Source organism: Apus apus, chromosome 5, assembly GCF_020740795.1.
Source record: "Apus apus isolate bApuApu2 chromosome 5, bApuApu2.pri.cur, whole genome shotgun sequence".
Lineage (NCBI taxonomy): Eukaryota > Metazoa > Chordata > Aves > Apodiformes > Apodidae > Apus > Apus apus.
Window position 1 is genome coordinate 59774185 of NC_067286.1, and position 24420 is coordinate 59798604.

At 47.1% G+C, this 24420-nt stretch overlaps 1 protein-coding gene across 1 annotated transcript in view; it reads right to left on the reverse strand.

The window, feature by feature from the left end:
• Nucleotides 1–11140: 11140 nt before the first annotated feature.
• The window catches only part of PRKCH (protein kinase C eta), a 118162-nt gene continuing 104882 nt past the window's right edge, over nt 11141–24420 (reverse strand). The window contains exons 13-14 of the mRNA XM_051621887.1: nt 13520–13663; nt 11141–12143 (exon numbers count right to left, since the gene is read on the reverse strand). Of these exons, the coding sequence (XP_051477847.1) occupies nt 11997–12143; nt 13520–13663 (291 nt within the window). The 3' untranslated portion in view covers nt 11141–11996. The remainder of the gene's footprint in view (nt 12144–13519; nt 13664–24420) is intronic.

Genomic DNA, 24420 nt, shown 5'->3' on the forward strand with positions numbered 1-24420 from the left:
AAGATTCCTGCTGGCTCTGTCCTCTCACTCACGGCACAGCTGTCATTTCACAACACCTGCCTGACAAAGAAATCTTCATCTTTCCTAACAGGGACAAATGCCAGCTGGGGGTCTCCAATGTGCAGGACCCCCACACCTTCAGCCCTTTTGCTCTTGACTTTTACAGATGGGCCATGGCTTGGAGGAAGGATGGAGGGACAACAAAAAACCGGTGGTGGATAGTACGGATTCCCACACCATGACATGGTGGAGATTGAGGAGGTTCCCTGGTTGCACAGGTCATGCCACACTCCCTGTGCCAGGAAAAAAGATAATGGCATCACTCTGCTCACACAATGTGGACCCACAGCTGGCACATCCCTTCCCAGCTGAGCAGAGCTGTGCTTATTTACATCTGCTCCCAGAGCTGACTGAGCACAGGAGTAGCTTGGCAAGCTGGGGAAATGAACAACAAACAACCCCCACAAAACAAAACACAGGTACAAATAGCGATAAAATCAACTTTTCAGAGATGACATTTCTACTTTCTCCTTGGTACAGCCCTGCTCCTGCCTAAGCAGGGGGCAGAAAGGCCACTGGAGGGCCACTGATGGACAAAAACACAAAAGGAGAGGGAGGAGGATAAACGAGACAATATGAAGGTCATACAGGTACAGAGAGGCATGTCTGCAGGCAAGCATGACTTCACACGGATTTGCAAAGACTTGTCCAGTGATTGACCAACCTGCAAGTGCTGAGGCACAACTGAACATGACCTGCAAACCAGACTAGTGAGAGATGGAAACTCCCCCCAGGACCTCTGGCAACTGGCTAAGAAGTAGGAGGAAAAAAAAATCAAGCAGAGGATTTTACCTTGCTGGAGACAAGGGGGGACATGGGACAAAAATGCACGGCCCTGCTGCTGCCCAACTGTGTGAGCTCCCCCATCAGCAAAAGTCAAGTACCATTTGGGTTACGGTGGCCACCACCAGCAGCAGTTCCTGCAGCTGGCATTGCTGGGTGTTGCTTTGAGGCTGGGGTTCATCACTGCTGCTCCAGCCTCACACTTCCCACCACACCTCCCCAAGCACCCTTCAGTGGCTTTGCCAAGGGAAGAGGGAGAGCAGTAAGTGGGATCTGGTACAGGTCCCAGAAAGTGCTACCAACACACGTGAGGAAAATATGAAATGTTTGTCTTGGGCTTCTTGCCAAGGGCACTTGCTGCAAAACTGACTCCACATCGAGATTTTGTGCTCCATCTAGGATGAAATTCTTCACTGTTGGTGAGGAACTGGAATGGGTTGCCCAGAGAGGTTGTTGATGCCCCATCCCTGGAGGTTTCTAAGGCCAGCTTGGATGAGGTTTTGTGCAATCTGGTCTAGTGTCAGGGTTCCCTGCTCATGGCAGGGGGGGTTGGAACTTGATGATCTTTAAGGTCCCTTCAAACCTTAATGATTCTATGACTCTATCTACAGAGCCCCTTGCCCATGGGAAAACAGGCAGTGAAACACCGGGGACCTGCCAAGAAAGCCAATATCTCTGCCAGCCCCCCTGGAGCCTGGTGAAGAGCTGCTGCCACACCACCCACCACCCTGAGACCACCCAGCGCCTGCTCGGGCCACCACGGCCACTTTCCCTGCCCACAGCCCAGCCCCAACCGGCCGCGCGGGCTCCTCGGCCGTGCAAGAGCCGTGGCCCGTTGCATCATCCTTGCTCCACCTCCCTGGGGAGGTCTCCATCAGCCCCAAACCTGGCAGCTTCCCCTGGGGGATCTTCACCAGCTGGTCCCAGCTGGCTGAGAGGAGCTGGGGCAACTCTTGCCCCATGTCTAGGAAAACACCTAACAGTTCAAATCGCTTCCTGGTTCCAGACCATGCCAAATCCAAGACCTCTTCCAGTTCCCAGTGAGCAGCACCAGTTCCTGGTTTTTTTTTTTCCTGAGACACAGAAGGAGCATCCTCCTCCAAGACCTCCATGCCAGCTCCTGCCTGCTTGCAAAGACTTGCCCCGGAAGGATAGGGTTGATGGGTTTTCAAGTGCTTGGAAAGGGTTTTTTTGGGCATATATTCAGCTTTACCCATTGCAAGCGAGACACTTACTCAGATTCCTGGGGAACCAGGTATGAAGTGGAGCAATTAGCCTCTGATGAAAGGATGGAGAGGTGAAGGTTTAAGGGCAGGGCAGTTGTGTCTCAACAAAGTGGGGCACAGGTACTGCTGGGAATGCCTCAGTAATTCTGTGAGAGTACTTCTGGTCCAAAAAAGTAGCTGGAGAGCACCTAAAGATGCTGCATCCACTTCTCCACAGCCACCTGCTGCCTTTCTCCTGGGCTGGAAGGCATTGCAAAGCTCTCTGTTCTCCTGGCCACCTGAAGTGGGGTGGCCTGATGCTCTGCCACCAGCCAGACACAGCAGAGTCTTAAGAGCAGATGCAAACCCTCGTCAGAGAAAGTCATCAGGAGCTCTTGGCAGAGGGAGTCCCATGAAGTTGTGTGGCAACAAGGCTGGTACCAGAGCCAGCTGAGGACCTTGGGACACCCCAGCTGCATCTCAGGGGGTGCAGAGGGAGGCAGCAAAGCCATCACTGGGCATTGCTGTATCGCACCCACAATTTTTCAGGCCTCCCTCTGTTGGCTTTTCTATTTTTGACCTTCTGCCTAATCCCATAAGCTGCTTTCCAGAGGAGCTACAGCATTTGCAGCTTTCATTGACTTCCCCCAAAAAGGAGAGTGAGGATTGCCAGGAGGGAGATGCCAGAGCTGCACTGGCTTCAATGTGGTTTACTCACTTGGATGGTCCCCGGGCCACTGAAATAACACCAGGCAGGCATCTGGACAAGCAAAGGGCTAGCAGTGCCTGGCTGGCATCTGCCACCACTTACTTTGCTGGTGACTAAGAAGCAAAAGGTCTGATAAAGAGAGCTCTTAGTTGACAACTCTCACCACACAGCAGAGGCTGAAAGAGAAAGCCAAATCATTCTCCACGCCACAATAAACAGTGGGTGTTGGGTTTTAAAGAGCATCTCACCATGACCTCGATGGCCCATTTTATGCTTGGTAGCATGGAAAGGAGCCCAAAGGTGAAAAGGCTTAATTAGTAATACTTCAAGCTGATTACTATGGCCCATATATAGGATGACCTGCATCTACTATCACTTAGCATGGTAATAACTAAGTGCAGCATGTGGTTTAAATATCTCCCTAATGCTAAAGCTAAATGCATCTATAGCCCTAACCCTCTAATTGACTGATTCTAAATATGATAGATTAGCTTTCTATCTCATTATATGTATCTAATCAGGGGATGAGGGTGTGTATAGGCTTGGACACATGGTTTTTCATTTCTACTGCCCTACAACAGCAATTGAAAGAAAGTCACTTGTCTGCTCGGGTTTGTTGCAGGCTTCTCTTGCACCCAGCTGCAGAATTCACTTTGTGATGGCAACAAAAGTAAGCTGGAGAATCCACCTTCTTTGTGGACACCAAGATTTAGAAACATGGGTGTTGCCTGCATGATCTTTGCCTGATGACCCTGAACTGGCGTGGGGCTCTTGCTGCTCGTGGACATTGCCCTGTGGACAACTGGGTCCTAGGCAGCAGTGCCTGGCAGGAAAGGCTGGGAACAGGGGAAGGTCTTGGCACCAACAACAGCTCAGGGTTTTATTGCCAGGCCTCAATGAGGAAGTTTCCTGATTCCAGCAACCAGCTGCACAGGGTGCCTCTTCTTGCAGTCACCATGCCCAGCTGCACACCAGGCAGCCTCCACTCCCCTGGGAGCTGCTCACTATGGCCCCAGCCTGAGGACACAGGTGGGTGGAGGACTAAGGCAAAGTCCCTAAGTGACCTCATGTGCATCTTCCAGCCCAGCTTGAGCACTAATAAGCTTGCTGCATTTAGGCTTTCACTGCTGGTCTGGATAGCTCCAGGCACCTCCTTCCTCACGCCTTGTCTCTGCCTAGGAACCAGGCTCCAAAGCAGGATGCCATGGGTCAGCTGCCTGGTGTTGAACTCTGGTGCTGGGGGCTCCTAAGCCATTTGTTAGTGCTCAGAAGTCCCCATGAGGCACTCATGCTCCACCAAAACTGAGAAACACCTACATGAGGCCACTCCAGAATTTGGCCACCATTGCCAGTACCCCTGGAGACTTCCCTTCAGCCCAGGAGACATGTCCCTTCCTGCTGGGAGGTGAGAGCATCTGCCTGTCCCTCCCAGCCCCTCTGCCTGGGCCCAGCTGAAATGGGATAGAAGAGGAGGGTGCTGGCTCCTTGCCCAAGAGGAACAGAGGATCACCCCAGTCTAACAACCCTCCATTGTTGGCACGGGTGCTTTGCCTCCTCTGTTTAACCCAATATAGAGACTGTGGAGCCAAAATGAAGGCCCAGATACCTTTATGGTCATGCTGGCTGGTCCAGACCCGCACCAATAGACCTATATGCAGACAGAGCAATTTTCAAGGAGGTGAACCATGTTATACTTCTGTCATTTTCCACTCAAGTGCCCCAGGCACTGATTTGCTGCTTGGAGATTTTCCACCTCAGACAAATTACAGAACTCTATCAAAATATCTGAGAGACAAGCCCTGTTTTGGGTTACAACATCTTCACCAGATCAGCACCAGCAGAGCTCCCCTCTGCCTGCATGAGGGAAATGCTGCCATGGGCAAGAGACTCAGGGCTGGGGGAAACTGCTGCAGCATGTGGGAAATTAAAGGAGTCAGGGTAATAGATTAGAGAAGGCATCCCAAGCTGGCAGGGGAAATTCTTGCTCATTAGAAGCAAAACCAAAAGACAGTCTACAATTGCCAGGGTGTAATTTAGACCCAGGCTCTATGTGGCAGTTTTCATGGGTTAAAATTGAGTTTTAAGCTACTGAGATTAGAAAGGGAACATTGTCCAGCGACATTTGGCTCACTTAACCAGTTTCCTTCAGCAGTTGGAGGCAGGTTTTTTCCACTGTCCCAGGAAGTGGCAGAAGCACAGAGCTGAACAAAACCACCACCCTGCCTTCCCCTTGGAGAAAGGGTTGGCAAGGAGTGAGAATAAAGGGCCTGAGAAGTGGCAAACAGAAAGGTTGCCCCAAGGAGAGCAGCATGTTCAGATATGTCCATCAGATAACAATACTTTAGCTCAAGCCCCAGAGTGTGTTCACAGAGCTTAAAAATTACGGTGACTCAGCTCTAGGTGAAACACTTACCCGTAACTCTGACCTCTTGCCTCAAGTCAGAAGGTTTGAGCTACCCATGGTCGAGCCTTCACTCCATATTTGGGAGACACCAGCATCCCCAAAGATAGAGAAGACATTGGACAGAGTCTTGTTGGCATTTACTAACTCAATGACCCCATTCTTTGGGGTGAACGTGACACTATGTCTTTCTTCAGAAGAAATCTGTGGTTAGCACCAAACTCTAGGTTCTAAGACTCTTTCTTCTAGACTCAGTATTTGGGAAAAGAATGAAAGACTTTTGTTGCAGAAGGTACCTCTGGGTGGTAGACAGGCCTGCAATGATTAGGAGGGCTGGAAGTGCTTCGTGTCTGAGTTTACAGGCAGATAAGATGGAGATACATAAAACTGCCTCTAACTCCCCATCCAACCTTGGCTAGCCCCCAAAAATGGCTTTATTGACAACTCTTAGAATCATATAATCATAGAATCATCAAGGTTGGAAAAGATCTTCAAGATCATCTAAGTCCAACCATCCACCCTACAACCCCTAAACACTAAATCATCTTATGAAACACCATGTCTACTCCTTTTTTAAACATCTCCTGGACAGGCTGTTCCAATGCCTCACCACTCTTTCTGGGAAGAAGTTTTTTTTCTAATATTCAGCCTGAACAACCCTTGGCACAACTTGACCCCATTTCCTCTTGTCCTATTGCTGGTCACCAGGGAGAAGAGTCCAACACAAGCTGCACCACAACCTCCTTTAGTTGTAGAGAGCTATGAGGTCTCCCCTCAGCCTCCTCCAGGTTGAACAGCTCCAGCTCCCTCAGCCTCTCCTTATAAGGCCAGTTCTGAAGACCCTTAATCAGCTTAATTGCCCTCACCAGCATCTCAATGTCCTTCTTATAACTCTTGCAATGTTCTTCTACCTTGGCATACATGGTGGCTACGGTGGTGGTGTTGTTGCTGTTGTTGCAGTGGTTTGAAGATGCTGAGATCTTGTTCTGGGAACCAGGTGAGATGAAGGTGAAACAGATTTCATTCAAGATGAAACAGTTTTAGTTCTCAGTGGTGTTGAAAAAAATGAAGCTCTGACCCCAGTCCATGTTAAATGTTTGGAAAGGAGAAACCAGGCAATTAATAAATCACTCATGGGAAGGAGTGGGGAAGGAAGCACTGGAACAACTGAGTCACTGGCTTTGAGCAATCCTGAACTCATTGCTAAAATCTCTCATCTCCACTTTTATAAGACCTGTTGCCAACAACAGAGCTGGAGCAGGAGAGCTGACACCACAGGCAAGTTAAAACTGTTTCGGGGTTAAAACCTTCACACTGACACCCACGCAGCGAAGCCTCTGCCCCTCTTTGACCCAAGCTTGTTTCAAGCTTCCTTCATGGGATAAAAGCGTTGGAGGATGCTCCTCAGCAATTCTGCCCAGCAGCCTTTTGCCACAACAGCTTCTAACTCCCACCATCCTCCAGACCTGTGGTCCCCAAGTCTCCTTGATCCAACTGTTTCCACTGAGGCAAAAGCAACTACCTGCCTTCCCCAGCACCGAGAGGCAGAGATGAAAGGTCAGCTTCCTCACATGTCTTCACTAGTTGCCTATGAGTGTCCTTAGGCACTTCTATAATATACTCCACCCTTTTGGTCACAGCCCAGAGTTATGACCCCATTTCTTAGAGGACACCCTCCTGTCCCTTCTCTTTCCTAGCTTCTAAGACAAGAAGTGAGAGGGGAGACAACCTTCTCTCACAATTTCATCATATAGGGACACCACTGGGACACTGGCTATAACAGAGTCCCTACCACCTCATTCAGGACCAGAAGATGCCTAGGTAGACAACTGCCAACACAGCATATTGTTCTCCCATTCTTTTTGAGCTCCTGCTGTTCCTACAGGCTTGGCTCCACCAGCAGGACACTTCCAGATGGCCCAAGGGGTGACACAGAGTGCTGTGCCCAGGGGAAGGCAGGAGGGGCAGCAGGACGGGTCGGGAACAGCAGCATGGGCTGCAGAAGGCAAAAGGTGACAGGCTTGTGCAAGGCCTGATGCACAAGTTGAGAAATCCTGCTGGACAGGCCCTCTGCACAGAGAGTGTACAGCATGTACACACCTTCCCCAGCCTTCCTCTCCTCTTCCTTCACTCCTGTATCCTCCTGTCCTCTTACATGGGTTTTGAGGCAGGGAGACAAGGGACCACACTGTGGCAACTACACATAAAGAATAGGAAGAGGTGGAAAAACACATAAAATCCATGCCCTCTGTCCTTACAGCTCTATTGCCTATCTCTTGGGATCTCTTGGGCTTGGCATTTTCCTCCAAGCCCCAATTCCTGGCTTCTCATGCACTCATGGACCCCAGCTTTCATTCTAAAAAAATCATAATCAACGACATTCCAGCTACTATTGATGTGGAGAACTGCAAGCCAGAATCTGAAATATTCATAATACAGATGTAAAAAAAAAAACAACCCAACATTCATGATTTTGGAAAGCTCTTGATTTGTGAGTGAGCCATGATTTTCAGACAACTTGACTCATCATTTCTGACTGCTTTGGTTTGGCAGCCCCGTATAGATTTAGTAACACAAACCCCGACTTGCAGCTTCCAATGAGAATCCTAATGGCAAGATAAGACAGATTTTCATCTCAACACGTCATTTCCAAGTATCAGGAAATTTACTTTACAGCAAGAGTTGTAAAAGCTGTGAAATGATCTCTGGAGGAGGAGCAGAAACCTCCTGACTACCCACTTGGACAGCTGAACAAACCAACAGAGAGCAGGCAGCAGCAAACGGCTCTTTACTTTCTGGCCACAGAACAGGGCAGATGCTCCCAGACACATTTTCATTTCTCCTGGCTCTGGGCATTGCTAATCAAGTCCTCATACCACAGGAGCCTCTCTCATATCCAACCAGAGAAGCAGCAGCTTCTGCAGGAGGAGCACACAGCTTCAAGGGAAAATACTGTTGCAAACCATTTAGGACTTCACAGGGAGCAAGGAACCTGTGCCAGTCTTTGAGAATACATTCAAAGCCTCTTCATCCACCAGTTAGAACTGCATTTTTTACTTTAAAATCCCTCAGGCACTTGGAGTCTGTGAGATTTTTTTCCATTGCCTATCAAGCAGTGCTATTAAAAACAATGTCTCTGGCAGCACAGCAAGCCCGAGTAGATGCAAGATGATTTTCATCTATTCATTCTAGACCATCTGCTTCTTAGCCTCAACTTTCAAAGGCCTTGAATGAGATGTAGGCCACTGAATTTTATAGCTAAATTTCATGAACCTCTTTGAAAATGAAAGGATTGCACAGAACACAAATTTAGAGACATCAAAGGGAGCTTCCCTTTTCATGCAAGCACTAAAAGCAGTGCAAAGGGAACTAATTATCATTTGCTCTATTGCCAGTTTTCACACTGGAGCAAATACAAGCATTTTATGCTTGAAACCATACAAACCTGTGGCTGCCAGCTTAATATCCTCCTAAAGCCAGGACCAAATTAATAGACTAAAACCATCTTACATCCACTCAGGCAAGCAATGAAGCCAGAAGAACTGGCAGGCTAGCTGGTGGAAAAACTCTTTGTTTGCATCCTTGTTTTTTGTTTGTTAAAAAACATAAATCAATATTTCTTTACATAGCAAATGACACAGTGCAAACACTAATTCAGCTTTTTCAAAAACAAAGCTGTTCCACAGATCCTTTTAAGATAACTGATTGATCTTCATTCATGCTCCTGACACGATCAAAATGGTAGCTCAGCAGAAAGTATGGGAGAGTTCAGGGATCCTGGCCAAACGGGGTTGACTCAAGATCTGCTGACTCAAGTGGCTGAAATCATTATGTAGACATGTGAGTTTCAGGCAGGCAATGGAGGGGAAGAGCTGCCAGGCAATGGAGGGGAAGAGCTGCCCTAAATTATGAAGGAAGATCCAGGTGAAATTATGAAAATTAAGGAAATTACTTTATAGCTCCTAGTTCAAACATGGATCTGCACAGGTGCCTTGCAGGGCAATGAGGTGGAGTGACACCCTTGAGGGTGATGGCAGGGGGGAGTGACCCTGATGACACTTGAAATCAATCAAAAATTAAGCTGGGAAAGAATCTCCTTTTGATATTTGATCCCTGCCCCATTGAGCCAACAAGCCCTAGGCAGGCACTGGCTGGCCAGGACAGTGGCTTTCATGCTACCCAGGACAGTAGCTTTCATGCTACCCAGGGTGACCTTAGACACATTTTTCCAGAGATCAACAAGCTTTCAGATTTACAAAGCACAAAAATCCTAGCAGAGAACCTACAGAGGTGTCTTAGTTTCCATTCCCCAAGCCTTCAGGACACAGATTGATGGCTACTGCTACACCAATAAAGGTCTCCCAACGTGACTACTGCACATTATTTAGAGTCAGCTGTGTGAGCAAAGCTGCTTGAATCCTGAGGCCCTGGAGATGGAATCACATTTTGATGCTGAATACAACACTATGGCACTAGCTTCTTCAGCAGGAATGATTCCACAAAGTCTCCAAAGCCCCAAGGAATAACACAACCAATGGAATTCTGGGACGATACCAACATGCTGTCAAAAAAGCATCATTTCCTTATCTCCTGCTCTGATGTCCAGGAAAGGAGAGGTGGTTTACAGTCCTCACCAGCAGAAGAGGCAAAAAGCTGCCAACACCCAATTCATAGAAAGTTTTGGTGCTCCCACTCTCAGGGACCAGCTTTGCTGCACTCACCCCTTGCCAAGCGAGCACTGCTGCAGTCATAATGCTGGGAAACTGAGTGAGGAGTTGCCTTGGATCATGTCTGCACCAGACACGTGAGCACTATGTCTAATTCACACATGAACAAGATGCCAGAGTAGCCCCCTCATCCAAATGCATTCATCCCTGAACCATTTCTTCCTAGATGGGAAAGCAATTCAAGCCAGTCTGCAGGACTGGTTCTTGGATCATTTTTCTGGGTATCTGCTCTTCCTTCTCCCGCTTATACAACTTGTCTTTCCTTCTCTCCTGCCCCACTTTGAAGGAGCTGTGTTGTCTACAGACCAGCAAAGGGACAAGAGGCTGGCTGGCTGCAATGCAGCCAGAAGGTGCCCATGGAAGGGAGGGAAGACCAGAGGGTGAAGCTGTGCTAACTTGAAGGAGGAGATGCAGGAAACAAAGAGGAAGAACTGGTATAATAGACAAGCACAAAGACAAGAAAAGTCCAAGAGCAACTGAACCTGTGCCTGACTGGTCAAACAGTTCAGCAAATGGTTGAAGGGTAGAAGTAAAAGGGACTCAGTCAAGTAGAGAGGGCTTGGGTGGGAAGGGGTATCACTTGTATGCAGATCTTATGCATGATTTCTCATTTCTAACTTGGTCTCTCTAACTGGTGGGTGTGTGCTGTAATGTATGTTGAACCTCTGTAATTTTTTTGACAAAGGCTTCTGCTCCTTGACATCACTTCCGCAGTCACAGCAGTGCAAGGCCTGTGCAGAAGTGTCCTTCTCTTCTTCACCTCGCTTTTCTCTCAAATTAAAGCATCTGACCAGCCCTATGCAAACATCATCAGCTTTGCAGGAGGTTAGAAATCCTCCTCCAGTAATTCATATCCGTGTAAGAAAGAGGCTGTAATCCTGGCATACAGCTTCAGGCCCAGCAAGCAGTGTAAAGGTGTGCCAAGGAGCTACAGAGAAATCATCCAGCTTCCAGAAGAGCAGGGACAGCACAGAACCAGACACCAGAGTATCTGCTTTCTACAAACCCCACTAAAAAATTGTCTCAGTCTGTCCATGGCAGAAGCTTGAGGCTGCAACTGGTAAGTGCCCTGTGAGAAGTTAATCCTTAAATCCAAACCAAGTTACCTTGTTTTTTAGATAAGCTTTATAATTCTCATGGGAGAAAGTTGCCTTTTTGTGTTACCTGTGGGCTGACAGCTCTGCTTTTAAGCAGTTTGCCAGCTCTGTGGCTCCCATTGCAATAACGCTACAAATAATTTAAGGGCTACCACTTTGGGTCAACATTTTAATGAGTCACTAAACCCACAAAAGGGGCTCTGTATAGCATAATTAAATAGAATGGGCCTAAATAAACAGTAAGGTTTTACAAGTTACATTATAGTTGAAAACAGCTGGGAGGCAAAGAAAGGAGCATTGAAGATGCATGATGTAAAAAGGCATTTCACAGAATGCAAACACTAAAACTTTTCATATGGCACAAACAGTAAAACACTATGAGCACGTGACTTCCCTTTGATTTGGAAGAATCTGTGTGGGGCACAGGGCATTTGCTTTTTCCTTCTGCTAGTCAGCACAATGAAATATTTCACACGGAAACCCAAACGGGGCAAAGAGAGACATTTGTCCTTCGGAAAGAAATAAATACTGCAGAAACAGGTAAAGTCAGTAGGAACATCTGGTTCAGTCAGGCCATGGGATGCTGGATCAGGGCTCCAAAATGCCAGACAGTGCTGGGACTCCTCAAAAGAGTCTTGCAAACAATCAGAATTGTAACAAGTCGGTTTGGCTCAGAGCTGCAAGACACTTGTTTCATGCTCATGCCGACTCCTCAAATCCACTGCAAGCGGTGACGTTCAGGCTGAGCCAACCAGCTCAGCATTCAACTCTATGTCTGCATCAGCTATGTACAATATCATGCTTGTTCCACCTGTCAATAACTGATCCAAGAGCTGCATAAATCCTACAAACACAGGAAGGTTTCAATTTCACATTAAGGTGGTGTTGACAGTGGTGCTGCTGTATCGTGTAAAGTCAGTGCATTGTTACTCCTTGAGAATGAAATTTCTGGTAAACTTGGTTTTCATTTCATTTCCCCCCAGTCCTTTCAGCAGCCCTTCTCCAGAGCTGTAGCTATTGCTGCAGTTCTGGGCTTGTGAATGAAAAGTTTCTAAATTCATCTTGGTTTATCATTGGAAGAATTCCTTCTTCAATGGGAGTCAGAATGGGCTCCTCTTTTATAAAATCTGGATCAAAGTTGCTCACATCATCTTTGGACTTCTGTCAAATGGAAAAGAGACAAAGAAAAGAGATGTCAAAAGTACATATCATCTGTTTGATCCTTGCTCTGTCCTGAGTGCAATAAACCATCACCTGCATAACCCAGGCTGAGCTACTGACAGCTCTCTCTGGAGTTGGACTGGGAGCAGCTGGGTGCCCCACAGAGCCTCTTACAGTGTAAACCCTTTTAGAGCCTCTGGAGGCTCCTGAAAGGCAAACCCCTCTCCGGTTTAACTGACACCACCTCTGATGGGTCACCCACCCAGACAGGGCACATCCATCAGTTCCTTTCCTCAAGTGCCAACACAGACCCAGTTATCAGCCTTGTTTCCAATTAGCTGACTCCTTATCTGCGGAGTGTCTCAGCTGCAGAGTGTCTCAGCTGGGTTTTTTGGGGGCAGGGGGGTACGCTGCTCTCTGTGCAAGCCATTAAACTTGCTCAGCACTGAATTACTGGGCCGTGGGAAGACAAATGGCCTGCCTCCAGGTACCTGGTTCCTTGCTGTGTGCCACAAAGTGGGACTGATCACAAGGCACACACACCAACAGGGTTCACGGCACCGTTTGTCAAGGTGGGGTTTTTCCTGCATCCAGAGCAAGATGTTTTATTGACACTGAAGTCTAACATTCTCAGATCTTGTCCAACTCATGGGGGACTGAGGGGGCTCCCTTAGTCAAGAATCAGATCTTGAGCTATCACAGCTCACCCAGGTGCCTGATCCTGCACACAGTGAGCTTCACAGAGCAGGACTGGGTTGACCATTGCCACTATGAGTTTGAGGAGTGACCACAGCATGAGACAAAGCCACGCAAGGCAACAATTTGAAAGGCAAGGAAGTCACAGAGACAACCTTGGAAAGGCTCTCTATGGAGAGCATCCAGAGGCAACACAGTCCCCTCTGCAGCCTGTCTGCTATTTGAGCTACTCAGGTGACAGTGGTCTGATCAGGGAACATTCTGCTGGGTGCTGTACAGACAGAGTGAGTCGAAAGAGAGACAGCCCAGTAACGAAGAGATAAGTGGAGTGGTGAGAATGAGGATTACTTACCCAGTTTTATATTTGGGGCAAGGCAAAGGGTAGTTCGGTGCCTCATCTGCTGCAGTTGCTTGTACAAACCTGCATCTTTTGGCTGAGTTGCCTTTGAAAACCCAGCATGGAGGGGAAAAGCAACCTGTACAACATCAGGTGGCCAGCCAGCAGCCAAACCAACACCAGAGACTTAACCTCCTGGCTCCTGGGCCAGGGCTTTCACGTCAAGGTTGCCCTTCCTTCACCTCCTTTCCTGTTTCATGGGAATAGAGCTACTTAAAGAGCCCAGAAGAGAAAACAAACAAAAAACAGGATCCCTTCCCCAAACACCCTTCTTCCCACATACAATTCTGGGCCTGAATGGTGGCTCCATCTGACGCTGGTTCAGGAGGTCCCAGTCCAGATCTTTGAAGTAGGGGTGCCGCAGAATCGCACTCTCACCGCCCAGCCCCGGGCTGCCCAGCCGCATGGTGGGGTTCTTCGTCATGAACTGCAAAACGAAAAGGATTGTGTTTTTCCCCTCCTGTCTGGCAGGGCCACAGGAGAGAGACCTATTAGCAGCGGCACAAAAGTTTGTCCTCAGCTTTCCTGTTGAACCCAGTTGCTGGCCAAACTTCTCAATTCCGTTGTACTGGAACCGCATGCAAGGAACTTGACTCATTCTCCAGAGGAAGAAGTTGGGGTGTATCTCTCCTTGGTTCCTTTTCTATTGGGCAAATCCTTGGCTACCACAGTAAGAAAAGAAAGTTGAATCGCATCATTTGCAATATTATAGACATTGCACAGAGGGTCTGGTGACGATTTGTTTCTGTATTAATTTCTCAGGAATACAAACTCGCTCTCAAATGCTGCTCACCAGCCAGCCAGGCCTTGGACTGGTGTCAGTCCTGAGCTGTGCCTTTTTCCTAACCCTCAGCCTGCTGAAACGCAGCCAGAAGCCTCTGCTTCCCTTCCTGCCATCTCAGGGAACAGAGGAAAATGAGCAAGGCACTGGCTTTTAAAGCCCCCTGAATCCTGAGCAGATGAGAGCAGACAGGTGACTGTCTCCTCTCTTGAGGGTGAAACTCTAAAACGAGATTTCTTTTTGTAACACTCCTACTCTGCTACCAGTGAAAAGAAATCTCAGACCTCTGCCCAAGTGCCCTGATTTGCCCTGGAGCACTGAAAAAAGCCATCCATCTTGTACACGGTGTGAGAGGGCCCTGGCGAATGCCCTTTAGATGCTGAGAAGAATGATGAAGTGTGAGTGCTGTGGCTATTTCTTAAGGGGAAGGGAAATATTGAGGGAGGAGGAGAATCCTTTCCCCAGGCAGGAAAAGAGCTAGTTGGCTTGTTAATTTAGGATTATAGTTCTTAAAAATTCAGTTAAACCCAATCCTTCCCCTCCCCTCAAGTATTTCTAATTCATTAGAGAAATCAGGCTATGTTTAAACTGAGAAAATAGCTGCTTTATTTGCCTATTGAAACAGCAGCATAAAGCAAGCTCCACTCTGGTGGAGGTGTCCAGACGATTTCCTCGAAGATGAAAGAGCATTATGTTTAGCAAACAGCTGAACCAGCCAAACCAGACAATCGGTCACTGTTTCGGGAATGACCGAGTCTGCTGCATCTCAGCACTAGGGAAATGAAAAGCAGGGGAAGTGCAGGGAGAGACCAGCTTCATTCTGACTGCAGGAGCTTTTCAGAAGGTGCAAATTCTCCTACGAAGAGTGGATAAAAGGTCTAGTCATTCCCTACCTAGAGAGAAGAGAGGGAGAAGAAAGACAACTGCCAGATTTATTTGGGAAGTCTCTTCAATACTCCATCCTGATAGAGCTTCAGAGCCAAAGTAGGTGCTAAAGATCTCTGAAGCTACAGCTAAGACCTTGCAGGACTTCAGACTCTGCTGACATTAGCACAAATACCCCAGCTCTAGACTGACCTCCTGAGCCTTCAAGGATGTGTGCTGCCACAGGACTCCCTACATGGGCCTGTTTTCCACCATCCCACCCCAAAACATCAGGAGAAAGTGCTACTGAGTGCACCCAGATTTGTAGGAACAGTCACCAAGGCAGGAGTAAAGCCAACATGGCTCTGCAGCTGGGGTCTTCCCATGCTCTCTCTGGATTCTTCAGCCTTTGGTTATTCAGCATTTCCATGGTCAGGCCCAAGGACAAGCACAACTTCTCCGTCTCCCCGACACTTTCAAACTGTTTTTCTCACATTCTACCAGCAGCAGCCAAATGCTGTTTCCCAAGAGCCACTGCCCCAAAATTTCTGTGGGATACTGATTCCCAGACAACAGTTTGGTTTCCAAACCAGAAATGGGTCAAGCCAAAAACTCTGAGAAACCTGGTTCAGACAAGCCTTTTCAAGTCTTAAACTAAACTTCTTTGGTTTGCAAAACATGCCAGAAATCTGCTTGCAGCCCCATCTTTCTCTAGAAATTCCTTGCCCAGCTTCTTTGTCCCCACAGATGGATATCTGCACCTCACTAGCTCTTATTTGCATTGCTGGAACACCTAGAAAGCTCAAACAAGATCAGAGCTTGCTGGTGCTGGAAGTGGTATAGACCTAAACAGTTCTAAAAGGCAAGTCAAAGAGAAGAGAAGGAGAACTGGGAATGAGTCCCATGTCTCCTGGCTCTTGACCTATCACCGCCTTCGTTATACGAGGAAGCTTCTGCTAAATCTGGAGGGGGAAAAAAAGAATCATGAAAGCTGGTAATGTGTTTTGCTTGGGTTCCCATTCATGCTCTACCATATAAGACCAAAACCTAAACTGGACTGCCCATTCCCAGACCAGTTCAGAGTCCTGGAATATAAAAGTGTGTTTACATTCCTGTTTGCTTGCTTTATTCCACATAATGCCAATTGCACCAAGGGAAGGCATCTGATGCAACAACCTGAGAGCCAATGTAAATGCATTCCTGGCTGCTTAGAACACCCTTTTTGTTAAGACAATGAAGATTAGGCAAGGGCCATCCCTTGAGGTGAGCTGTTTTGAGCTCTGAAAAAGCAAACCATAACAATTCAAAACAAAATGACTGTTCAAATCCAACCAGCCAGCTCCGATCTGTGCGCTGGACCCAAAAGCTGAAAAACCTCAGTTCTGGAGAAAAACTCCAGGCACCATCTATCCATATTGGGTGTCCAAAGGGAGCAGGAGGAGAGCAAAAGATTCAAATTCACCCACTGCTGGAACACATCCCCCCACCTGGCTCCTGAGACTGATGCCTGCTGCCACAAAACCCCTCTGAATCGATCCTCTGACAGGAGGGGGCTGTGAGACACCCGATCAAACAGCACCTTCCCCAGCTGTCAGGCATGACCTCTGCTGCTGCCTTTCTCTTGCTCTGTAAAGACAGGACTTTGAGTGATCCACCACAACCATAAACCACTCTGGACAGGTTTCTCTAAACTTGTTTCCCAGACACTCAACCCTCTAACACAGGCTAGTGGGACCTTGAAAGTGAAAATAAATCATGCACTCTAAAAAGAGTGTCAACACAGCGTGAAGATTCCTCCATTTCTTGGCCAACTCATTTGATTGGCTCCAATAAAAGGGTGGGACATAATTTCAAAGGACAGTCGGTCTCTTATCATTAACTTAAATCCCTGATAAACATACTGTACACTGTGCTGAGACCTCTCAATTGCATCTGTGTGTCAGAACTAGCATTACAAATGTTTTCATTAAACATCACCATGCAATCCATGGAATATGTTCCTGTACTCTGGGCAGCTGCTGCATCCTGGCTGGTAACTCAGCCTGTGGATGCACACATGGCTCCATACCCAGGCCCTGTGACACAGTGCTGCTCTTCCCTTGCATAAAAGCTCCTGGTGAATTTTGGAAGTGGCTGGTCTGTCACAGCCTGCTGAAGATGGGGTGTTTTCTTTGGCAAGCAGTTCCAATCTTGATTTGACAATTGGTCTGAAAAGCAGGTGTGCAAACTGTGACTCCAGCAGAGACAGTGCTGATGCTTTGCACTGGAACAGAGTTAAGCTGCCTTACTGTAAGAGGTACACAAAATTAAAGGATTAAATATTTGAAGCCAGTTTTCACTAAAATGAATGACTTACCCTCTCAAACACTATCTTAATTCACCAGTAATTAAGGCATCTACAAAAAAGCAGATCAAGTTTAGTTGTCCCATAAGTCAGGAAAAAAATAATCCTATATCGACCTCTCAAATGCTCAAAAACCCATCAATCCTTCTCTCTCTGCCTTAGGCAGTATTGACATTTCTCTGCTGCAACAGGGCAGCATCTGACAGCCATGCTACCTCTGCCATCTGATGGCACTTCTAGAAAAGGAAAGAACTTGGGATTTCCGAGGACCTTAATTACAAGCCCAGTCTTCATCTCTGAAATAAGCAGCTGGAGACCACACCCACGTCTCTGACATGTAAGAAGCACTTCTGAACCTGACAGCAGCAGGAGGGGTAAAGTTGTGTGCCCAGAGCACACAGGGGCTGCCCTCAGCACACATGCAGGCTGCACACGTGAAAGGTTTTCAGAGTGCAGTTCATCTTTCACCTGATCCCTTCAGCTGCATTCAGAAACAGCTGGAAAATGTCTTAGGAAGTTTTGGCTGTTCCTGGCATTCACAGCAGGTCTGGAGTTGGACTCTTGCTTCACCTGTTGGACAGCCCTAAATGTCCTTTCAAGTACAATCCTCCAATATTTTTTGCAGGTGATGAGAGATGTTCAGCAGAAAGTTTTTCATGGCAAAATGTCACATCCCAATGTTTACTGCAAGATAATCCAGAGCCCAGCATGAATCTCAAGCTCTGGCACACAGAGCTCAGTAAAGAAACACAGAACAAAAAAATATTCAACAATAACAATATCAAGGCAAAACAGAGATGTCCCTAAGCAAAAAGAAATTTGTAATCACCCAAATCCAAGATGTCTCCCAGCAGAACAAATAGCAATACTATCAATACTAAACTTGAACCAAGCCACCACACCCTTGCTCTGTGACCACATCCAACCATGAGGAGTTATCCCATTGTCTGGTGTAAGAGCCCCTTGGGAGCATCCTCATACTGGGACCCACTGGGCTACACCAGTTTGCTGAGCAGGGAACTCGAGCAAGGCTCTCATTGACCTCAGCTAACCCTCTCAGCAGCACAGCAGCCAAAACCAGCAGCCAGAATGAGCCAAAAACATGACTTCACAAAATCATTTGAAAACATTTACTGAAAGATCATGCAGCAAGCCACGACAAGAAATTAAAAACTAGGAGGTTTGTCCACAGAGAACCCGTGAAGTTACAAGGAAAAAATGCAGACACAGCAGTGCCAACCTCTGGGAAAAATCTGTGTCAAGTCTGAGAGCTCAGCGCGTGAGCAGGTGAGGGAGAGCAGGGCACCCACTCCAGTCCTCCCCTTTACCCACTACATGGCTCAGAACATGCTGGGAAGGGCTCCAGGTCTCCCAGCCTGCTGCACAAGGCTGTACTGGACTCCTCTGGTGCTGCTCACAAATTGCAACCTATGTCTCAAGAGGCTGAGCTTGCAAATTAATCTAACGGCCTGGAAGTCAGCAAAGAGATATTTGCACAAAACAGCTGTTTCCAAGCATTCAATTCTTTGAAATTACAAGTTCCCTTTCTCAATCCTGGTATTTACGTAACTCGTGTATGTGCTGTTTGCATCAGGATAACTAATTTCATAAGCAATATCACAGTGACTGTGACATGGTGTGAAATTGCACCATATTCTAGAAAAACATTAACAAACCCAGATCCCTTCACAGAAGTAACGCACTTGAGGGAGGGGACCACAACTTTGTGCTCAGCCACTCCTTTCCCATTTACAGCCATCTGGACAAGGAAGAAACCATTATTTCTTGTATTAAGGACAGTGTTAGATGCACCAGCTCCCATCAGGACTCTCTTGCCCTGAGCAGGGTGCTTTTAAGAGAAAGCCCACACCCCTGAGCAGTTAATCTTTCAAATGCAAGCACATGGCAGAGATGGAGGTTCTCCCCCATCTCACAGGCAGGGAACAGAGGCCCAGAGAAATTAATGACTTTATTTTGCCAGGACCTCCATGGGAGCCCAAGGCAAATACGATGGCAAGACCCTCAGTCCCACTTACTCCCCATCACAGCTCCCACGTGCCTCAGCATGCTCCTACTTAGGGCTGTGCCAATGCAGCAGTCAATTCCAACCCCTTCTATTAAAGGAAAGAAAGATTTTCCTGTTCATGATATTAACATTTCCTGCCTGTTGATGTTTCTCCCCTGTTGTTACCAAAGTGAAAAGCAGCAGCAGAAGCACAGGAGATGAACGCCCCACAGTCTCCCCTCTAATAATGAGGGAGAGCAAGGAGCTCAGGAGATACCCAACATGCTCATCTTCATCAAGATTCATGAGCTAAACTAACAGGGCAGAAATTCACTCAAAAGGAAATAAGATTTCTCAAAGATCTATTTGATCTCAGACAAAAGGGAATCATTATATAAATAGAGCAATTACTCTAATTAAGGCTTCCCTCTGTGAATCTCCTGACTGAGTGCTGCAGTTGCTGAAAACTGTTTGGCTGCCTCTTATGTAAGGCAAACAAACCCACAGTCTGGGGTTTCATTAACCTGCATCCACCCCTAAACAAAGGAGAAGAAAGATGGCTCTATGGCTCAGTCTGCTAATGCCTGTATTATTTTTTATTATTGGAAGCCAGAGACTATTATTTTTTTCCTTCCTACTTTTTTTCCCTGCCAATAAAAAGCTGTTCTTTTGCACCAGTCTTGTCTTTTGCTCTCCTGGGCAAGGCTCCCATCACCCTCCATCACAGTCCTGCTCAAACTTATCTTGCCCAAACAAGAGCAACCTAGGGCTCAGACACACAAGTGGGTTACAGGGAGCCAGGCAGTCAGCATGGCCTGATCTCCCTACATGGTGTCAGCTGAAGCTTCATGGCCCTGGGAGGGAGCAGGCTGCTTGGAGAGCCTCTCCCATGGAAGCCCTCGTACTTAGGGCAGCTCAGCTGGTGGCTGGTAACTTGAACTGCAGTGATTCAGCTGTGGATGAGCCAGGTGCTTGGAAGCCTGAGTCCTGCTGACCTTCAGTGAGGATTGTGCTGCTGAGAACTGGACTTGGAGTCATTGTGGCTGTCTCAAGTGCTACCTCTGTTTTACACTGAGGCTTTGCGATGACTGCAGCCGTTAAAGGCCACCTGGCACTTCAGCTTCCTGCCCTGCACAAACTGCAAAAAGTCCTGATGTGTACCTGTGCAATTCATCCTGCTGCTGAGACAGAATATGACCCATGCATACACAGGGTGCTTCCACCTCCACGCTGGGGTCCTGGCTACAGAAAACTGTGAGCAAGTGAAACTCTTCAGCACAGAGAAGGTGCAGTGAGTGCAGTGCCAAGGCTCACAAGTACGAGACTGCCCTGAAAGCATTTTAAGGAGGAGGGAGGAAGATGACAGAAAAGTGTGAGATCTCAGTTATTTCCTTTTCCAGATAAAAAAAAAAAGGAATGGGAAGGGAGGTGAAAACCAATCTTCAGCTCTCCTAAAAGGCAAGAGACTGTAACACTAAGCATGACAGCAGTCACATGCTCAATGCACCAGCCACAGGCAAGAAGGACAAAATGTCAGTGCAGTTGTTATTAAGCAGATAAATTCGATCTCTCTTTCCCGTAGTGCAGAAATGGCTGCTTGATGCTGGGCCAGTCAAAGCTCAAGGGAATAAGAAGGATTAGCTCTATTGCAAACAGTGATGAGCAAGAGAGACTAGCAAAATAAACCAAGGTAGATAGAGCAACTAACGAGTGGAACAGACACATCTGGCTCCCAATCTCCTGGCAGTGTAAACTGATGTAACTTTGCTGACTATCACCAGGAGAGGACTTGGCTCAAAATTGGAGAGTTAGATGTTGTCTGAACAGCTATAAAATTCCTTGCTGTGCTGAATCTACCTGTTTCCCTGCCTCTCCCCACTTATCAAGGAATAACTCATCAACATGAATGCAGAATGAAAAAGGCACAAGTATCAAATGCATATTGGCCCCTGATGACAGCTAGTGAGTTTTGACGCTTCTGCCTTTGGTACTCCTGTAATAAGTAATAATAAACATAAAATAACTTCAGTTATTAGATATACGGGATATTTAACAAAGGTTTCGATCAAGATGTCACTCCAGAAATCTGTCTTTCCAGAATGGATTAGTCAACCTCAGCTCCCACGTGGGTCACCAGCTGCACAGGCTGCTCACAGTGTCAGACTCCAGCTGCTGTTTTTAAATTACCCCAGTCAGACTTTAGGTACAAGATGGGGATATGCAGGTCAATTACAAAATCAATACATCAATCAGAGTAACACAAAGGTGGAAAGAGAATGAGCATCACACTTCCTAACAGACTGCAGGCATGATCCCACTCTCATTTTAAACTGTGGTAAAATCTCCCTAGGGTTGCAGGGGAAAACAATTAATCCTGTTCTGATAGTCTTGTCAAGAGGAACTGGGAATCTATTACACAACCCTGGGTGGCCTATTTACATAGGGTCAAGTACAAAGGGGACTGAAGTGCCCCAGACAAACCTGTAAAGCCCAATTAGGGGGAAAAAAAAAAAAAAAAGGAAAATAAAATCACAGGAAAATACCTCAAAGGAGCTTTTTCTGTGGCCTTTGTTATATTTCAATTCTTTTAATTTTAAAGTTCCTGAAAAGACACAGCAGGTCAGCAGGGTCAAAGCTGGAAGGATGAGTAAGACCTACAGCCTTGAATGGCCCAGAGATTTGTTACCCCTGTAGCAGTGCTGAGACCTCCCAGTTAGATGGACTGGCCCCTCTGCTGGGGGCTGCACAGCAGGAGCTGGGCCCATCATTCAGCAATCATTCCCATCTTCAGGTCAGACTCAGGTTCTCAAGGGAATCCTTGGCCCTTCCCCAAGATTAGATTTTAATGGACTTCACCAAAACCCTTCTGAGGGTTTATAATCACACTGTTTAACTGCAACAGAACTGAGAAGGGAGCCCAGGCCACAAGTCTTAGGCTCAGCCACAGGAATTGCTTCTTCTCAAGCACCCAGAAGCAAGTAGAAAAAGAAGAGGGGGAAGACAAAGTCTGACACAATGAATGCTCCTTCACTTTTTCCCCTTTCCTGGCAGGAAAGAGGAGGATGACTCACACCTGACATTACAATAGGCTGGGTTAGGAGTCTTTGTTATAAGCAGATCTGAGCCTGCACTCAGGGGACTTAAACAAGAAGCTGATTTCAGCCTGCTGGAAAGGGAAGGGTAAAAGACCTGATGACTACTTCAAGATTAATTTGACCTTGGCAAACTGTATAGAGATGGTTTTAGTTTTCCTTGACTGTGAATTATGCAGAAGCATGGGACTATTACTGTGAGGAAGACATCAGAAAGGGACATGATTGATCAACAGAAGAGGTCAAAACCACTGGGGAAAGCTGTTTGCTGTTTGAGAATTCGGAGGCAAAGAGTAAAAGACAGCATGTGCTTCAGAGATGGATACACACACACAGGCAAAAGAAGTAGGAAGGCAATCTGTGGTGGTGCACAGCCTTGACATTTCACCCCAGTGTGTGTTTATGGCAAGAATGGTCTAGAAGAGACATCATTTAAAACTGCAGAACTCCTTCCCAGTTGGGAAACAACAGGCTACAGAGTCCTGCTTTTGCTGCAGAGGCTCTGGAGCCAACCAGGAAATGTAAGATGAAAGCATTTCTAAAACACAAAACAAAGGAAAAAAAATTGTTTACACAGATCTGGCATAGAGTTTCACAGAGAGATTCAAATATTGGCCTGACACTGACAGCCAAAGCTTAATCAAACTGTACAAAAGGATTTATGGAGCCTACCAACTCTGAAGAGACGCCAAGGAGAATAATTTATTGGCATATTTGAAGGCATTTTTAGTAGCTGCCTTTGTTAGCAGGCTCCCCAACTCAAAGGATAAAGCAATGAGCTAATCTAGTTCCCTCTTTGATTTCAGTGGGCCACCATTGTGTTGTTCCCTTTCCTTTTAATCTTTGTCTAAAAAATACTCCTGGCATCTGGTTCATTCAGAAACAAGTTCATTCTGGCTATTCCAGCACTGCACATGAAACAGATTATCTGCTTTTTTTTGTGTCTGTTGGAAAGAAAGAACCTTGCCTGGATCTGTAGGATGCAAGTGCAAAGCAGAGACCTATGCCTTGTGCAGAGTGACCTAAAGGAAACGTAGGTAACCTTGCACCATCAGCACCTGGCTGAATCTTTTCACACCTTGTAAGTTCAGAAGAGGCTTGGGGAGCACAAACAGGGGGGATTGGTTTAGCTCACACAGTGGCCAAACTGACAACCCAGGACTTAGGGATAAGGTGAGGCACAAAGGCAGCAGGAAGCACACAGACATTGCACCTGGATGTGCCAAGCCAAGCATAGCCCAGGTAGTCTGAGTGATGTGTTGCTGCAGCACTCAGGGAGGAGGCAGACACCCACCATGGTACCTGAGCTAATGACAGCTAGTTCTGACTTCCCAGTATCCAGGGCTGTTGAACCTTGAGTAAATGCAGTGTATGAAGAGAATAAACCTCTCCAAAGTTCAGAATACCTCACCCTCAGCACTGATGTTAGGGGCAAGCAGGTGCAGCAACCAGGCAGCCTGGACCATCCACATCTCTCCTGAACACATCCTTGCCAGCAGTCTGAAACCAGCCCTTTCCCCTCCACTGCTCTGTCACAGCAGACTGTTTGCTTTGATAACATTAAAAATCCTGCCTCTAAGCCTTTCTGCTGTGAAAACCCTGATCTCTGCCTTCTCTGCTCACTAATGGCATTTCCAAGTCCCTCACAGCAGTGCAGCCAGTCTGGTTCAGCATGGAGCTCTCACCATCCAGAAAGCTTTTCTGAAAATAAGCCATGGCACACACAAAAGGGGTTCTCACCAAGGGTTTGGGCAAGCATTGTGGCATCCCCTCAGGATGGGTAGCTTACCAGTGCTCACTTTGCTTTCTCTCCCTCAGCTGGGTCTGGGGGGAGTACCCAAGGGAAATTCCCTTTCAATCCAATCTACTCTCTTCCCAGTCCATTACAGTAAGTGTGTGCAGCACAGCCTGAGTCTCCAAGGGCTCTGCTGGAGCTGTTATCCTGCATCTAGCCAGACTGTACTGCCCTGTGTTCTGACCACTTGGGATATCAGAAGCTCCTCAGAAGTTCTTTGGGATGGCAAGAAATACATCCCCCCCCAAGTCCTGTACTCCGCAGGGAGTCCTGGATTTAACTCACACACACACAAACATAATG